Genomic DNA, 5,287 nt, shown 5'->3' with positions numbered 1-5,287 from the left:
AATCACTAAACGAAAATTTTAATCACTAATCCAGATTATTAACACTAACAAATAAAGGGTAGATTTGTTATTATAAAAAAATTTGGTTAAGAAGCTTTATGATTTTGTTATTTGACATCCTTTTTTATCTTCACTTGGTATGTCTAGAAAGTTTTTGGTATGCCTAAACTCCCTATGAATCTTCTGAGGCCCAACACAAACTGCCGAATTCCCTATAAATCTTCTGAGGCCCAACACGAACTTGTTCTACTTAGAGAAATTGAGATAAAACTCAACACACAGGAGAAACAAATTAGAAAGATCAGAAAGTGTTGGAGGGTTCCGGAGTCTTTGATCACCGTGGCAGCAAACCTGTAAGTTCTGTAAACCCTAACCCTAGAAATCTCTTGTCTTTTGGAACAACTAATTATGAGTTTGTTCTAAACCCTAACATTTGCGAATTCCAAAATTTCATACCTAAAAACGTCCAATTATTAAGCTCTGGGTTGGTATAGCATCTGACAACAAGACTTAGTTTTTTTCTGTAAATCTATACAGAGAAAGAGATAGAATGTTAGGTGGGTTATATGGGGATTTACCGCCCCCTTCTTCAGCTGATGAAGAAAAAAGCAAAAACAACACCAGCAGTAACTCTGCTGTGTGGTCCAGTAGTTCAAAATTTGCACCGGCTGCATTACGGAAACAATCAGCATCACTTTTTACACCACCTCAATCGGTTATGAGATCACAACAGTCACAGATGAAACCCAAAACTAAGAATTTGTCACAAACGCCAAAGCCTGTTGTTGTTAGTCTGGCGGTAATGCCGGATGAGGGAGTGAGAATGCCTAAAATAACAAATCAACAACCTGCATTAGTTGGGGTTACGTCGAATGTAATGGAGGAGTATGATCCTGCTAGACCTAATGATTATGAGGAGTATAGAAGAGAGAAGAAGAGGAAGGCTGTGGAAGCTGAAATGAATAAGGAGATTGAGAGACGACGGCAAGAAGAAGAGGAGAGAGAGAGGGAGAGGGAACAAAGAGAAAGGGAAGCTGCCGAGAGAGAAACGGAAAGGGGTTCTAATGAATCAAGTTCAAGACCAGCGACATTGAATATATCTGGTGAAGAAGCTTGGAAAAGAAGAGCAGCAATGAGTGGGAATATGGGTGGATCATCTGCACCGAGATCACCATCTCCGCCCTCTAAGGGGGATGGAGGGTTTAGTATTGGGAAGTCAGGGTCTGTTGGGTTAGGTGTTGGAGCAGGTGGGCAAATGACTGCAGCACAAAAGATGATGGCAAAGATGGGGTGGAAGCAGGGTCAAGGACTTGGGAAACAGGAGCAAGGGATAACTACTCCTTTGATGGCAAAGAAAACAGATAGACGAGCTGGTGTGATTGTAAATGCTAGTGAACCTAAGTCAGAGAAGAAACCAAAGAGTGTCAACATTAACGGTGCACCTACTCGTGTTCTCTTACTCCGGAATATGGTAAGCATATATCCTTCTCTAATTTTTCATTATGAAATACTACTGTCAACAGCATAGAAGAATGCATGTCTAGATATATCAGCATATACACTATCATAGTTTAGATTTCCACTGATAGTCTGATCATATAGAATAAGAGGCAAGTCATAATGTTCATACTATACCAGTGATTTCTTGAATATCAGCTCTTCCTTAAAATTAAGCTTCGGTCAACTAGAACCTACAAATTGTGTTGAACGATCATGGTGACTCCATGTTTAGAAATTAATTTTTGTTCTTTGGGCGTGGTGATTAAAGTGCAAATAGGGAATTTCTTGATTAGTTGATTGGGTTTAGATTAGGCATTTATGTATTTTAGTGCATTTTGTTGATCAATTAAAGTACACATGGATGTTTGAATATATGTATACAATCTACTAACTGTATGATGCATTATATCAACAATATTCAATTGGTATTCCTCTTCTTGAAATAATACCATATAATTTCACTACGGGATACAATACATCAATAAATGTAACCTATATGGTGAAGAACGTTTTATCTTGTATCATGTCTCACATGATTGCACAATCTTCAAGATTTGAATTGGTTTTTTTCCTTTTGAAAGATCAGACAAGTGAATGAAAGGATTGAATAAGAAGGAAAAGAAGAAAATAGACTAGCTCTTTTAATCTTGTCATGTATGACTAGTTTTACTCATTTGATTAAGGGTAACCAGAAACCTGTATTTCTTGCACTACATGACATGGTTGGTGATGAATTTATTAGGTTACCGTTGTTTAGACCAATTATGGTGCAATTGATGGGACTGTGTACTTGAGAGTTGAAACGAAGCTGCTTAAACTAAAATTATAGGTTCTGAAAAGTAAGAGGTAGGTAGATACAAGTTAACCACCTTCTATGCCAAATGCTATAATACGTCTAGAATGTCAAGAGGTTTACCATGAATAGGTACTGTATCTAGATCCATTAGCTGATGTCTGCTGCATTACCATTTTGCATGTTACATTAACTAGTTGGGTTCCAAATGAAGTTTGAGGTTGTGTTCTATGCTCGAGATAACTTGATGAGTACCTGTGTGTTAGGGAAAACATCTAAGTTTTTTCAGTACTTCGATGCGCAGCACCCAAGTTAATGCACTATCTTTTCCTTCCACTTACAAAAGTATACTTATTGACATAAAGTGAAATTGGGATGGAGCAGTTGTCCTTAATTGTGTCAAATGCTGTTTTGAAAGTTTTGCATTCCTACGTCATCCTGGTTATCTTGAAAACCTGTACAAGTTCTTGCTAACTTACTATTTATTTACAGGTGGGCCCTGGGGAGGTGGATGATGAGCTAGAAGATGAGGTAGCATCAGAATGCGCCAAGTATGGAACAGTGACTAGGGTCCTGATTTTTGAAATTACAGAGCCAGACTTCCCAGTAGATGAGGCAGTCAGGATATTTGTGCAGTTCGAGAGATCAGAGGAAACTACCAAGGCACTTGTTGATCTTGATGGTCGTTTCTTTGGTGGAAGAGTAGTTCGTGGCACATTCTTTGACGAAGAGAAGTTTGGTAAGAATGAGCTGGCCCCAGTAGCTGGGGAAATTCCAGGTTACACTTAAAAAGGAAACCTAGAAAGAAGAACAACGTAAGTGATCTTCAGTAAGACTGTTTTGGCATGTCTTTTGTTTTTGCTCAACCTTCGTTGATGTTAGTCAATATTATTTTGTTCCGTTCAGGCATCCACAGTGATAACTCCTTTACTCCTCTGGGTATCGAAAGACATGTAGATGATCATAATTTGATGGTTATCTTGATGCAGACAAGCTGATGAATATTCGAAAGCACATTTACTGTTCAAAGACTGCTTGAAATTCCGAAGGCAACAATCTTGATGCTACATTGTTGTTCAGGATATGCATTGCTGTATAAGACAAGACAAGTCTGTAAGTGTACTTCATTTTCTTCAAAAAGATTTTCAGAAAATCAGCAGAACATTGTTAACTAGTATGAGCTCTTTAGCGAGGGCACATTTATGTCTACTTGTAAACAATCTGCTATTATAGAATTTTGGTAGACCTTTGGGAATGGACTGTTTCTCATGTTTGTTGTTTCTGTAAGTTCTTCTATTGATCATATAGACCTTTTCCTTGCAACCACCACATATGCAATGTATGCTATCATTATATAATGTTGCTCAAACATTATGTCTGCTTGATAGTTTTGTGAATAAGAAGTTTATGATCTGGTATTTGTCCCCTACTGCTTGCTCAGCATCACTATTTCCACCTCATGGTTCACCATTGCCACCACGATTGTTGCAACCTCAACACATTCAATTTCTTTTCATCACATTGCTACCATGTTATTGCTATGTCACCTGTAACTGCAACCTCAGCAAATTTTTTTTTGTGATATTGAGCTCATAATTGAATCCCGTGGTTATGAACTTTGTTGCAGTAGTCTGTTTTAGTTTTTACTTACTCTTGCTTCATTTATTTTTTGAATCTTTTCAATGGTAATGTGGTCTATTTTGGAAGAGAAGATAGCTTTTTCAAATTAATCTTTTCTCACTGACAGTGGCGTTAGGTGGTAAGTAGGTCATATATTCTTCATGCTAACAGTTAGTTACTGACAACCTTGGCACAGAACAGTAGAACACTGTTGTATATCTTTGTTAAATAAATTGTTATATGCACATGAGAAGGTGGAAATGTTTATCCTTAATCTTGTATGTAAGGGCATATTTGATATAATTCAAGTTGTGATTTGATCTTCATATGAAGGGTTGCGCACTGCATCTCAAATGATTATCCAGGCCTTTTCCTTTTTTGGAATCAAATTGTAAAGGTTTCAAATTTTTAGAAGTTATTGTCTGGGTTGGGGATAATTTTTGTTGTTTTCTGATGAGCCCCTATGTCAGGTAGTATTTAAAATGCTTTTGGCAGTGTAGAGAGAGGAGTTGTAAACTCAGAAGTGTATCGTTGAGAAATGCCAAAGCATAAGCTCTTTAAAGTTACCAAAACAAGCAAAGACAGAGAGAAAAATTGAACAGACCAGCAATTAGAGGTGCAGGTATCTAAGAGCAACTGCAGTGGTGCGAGTATAACCAAAGATCAAAGAGGGAAAATTAAATTTTGGGTTTAGTCTAGTATGTGATGTTACGGTGAAAAGACTAAATTTGGTTAGGCGTATACTATACGTTCGCCTGGTGTGGGGCGTGGACTATACCAACGCCTGGTGTGGGACGGGGACTATACGTTCCCCGGTGAGGGAGATTCAAAAAAAGTTAAAAAAAAAAATAAAAAAAAATGGGGCGGAGGTATTGAGCCCGCCCATGCAATTTGAATTTGTTAAAGAGTGGGGCGGAGGTATAAACCACGCCCTACACAAAAGAAAAAAAAACCAGGCGTACACAAAAGAAAAAAAAACCCAGGCGTGCACTATACGTTCGTCTGGTGTGGGGCGTGGACTATACGTCCGTCTGGTGTGGAACGTGGACTATACGTCCGCCTGGTGGTGGGGCGTGGACTATACCAACGCTCGATTATATTTGGGTTTAGTGTTGGTCCCAAATCAAATATATTCTGGGTTTTAGTCGTTGATCAAAATTTGATCGATAGTACGTCCCACTGCGTCTGTAACAGGTTAAAAAGACTAAAACTAACCAGACCAACATTCAAATGCACCTGTATGTAACAGTTTAAATGATGCCTTCCATTTTACAGTAATAAAGCTGTTTACGTACATATCAATTGATCAGTTAGTGCTGATAAAGACTGAAATTTAAAAAAAATAAATATTAAGGGTCTTCTTCATTCCAAAAT

The 5,287-nt window shown here is 37.9% G+C and overlaps 1 protein-coding gene across 2 annotated transcripts; it reads left to right on the top strand.

Annotated features, from left to right (window-relative positions):
- The first annotated feature begins 270 nt into the window (after positions 1–270).
- On the top strand, positions 271–3,722 carry LOC113279215 (DNA-damage-repair/toleration protein DRT111, chloroplastic-like). Of its 2 annotated transcripts, none has more exons than XM_026527923.1 (3): positions 271–1,471; positions 2,786–3,108; positions 3,283–3,722. In XM_026527923.1, the coding sequence occupies exons 1-2, from the start codon at positions 551–553 to the stop codon at positions 3,080–3,082; spliced, it is 1,218 nt and encodes a 405-aa protein (XP_026383708.1). In that variant the 5' UTR covers positions 271–550; the 3' UTR covers positions 3,083–3,108; positions 3,283–3,722. The 2 variants fall into 2 exon arrangements, with proteins under 2 accessions (XP_026383708.1, XP_026383703.1); XM_026527918.1 differs by having other exon boundaries at positions 3,200–3,722.
- Positions 3,723–5,287: the final 1,565 nt, after the last annotated feature.

The sequence above is a fragment of the Papaver somniferum genome, chromosome 1, assembly GCF_003573695.1.
Source record: "Papaver somniferum cultivar HN1 chromosome 1, ASM357369v1, whole genome shotgun sequence".
Lineage (NCBI taxonomy): Eukaryota > Viridiplantae > Streptophyta > Magnoliopsida > Ranunculales > Papaveraceae > Papaver > Papaver somniferum.
This window is presented reverse-complemented; position numbering and strand designations above follow the sequence as displayed.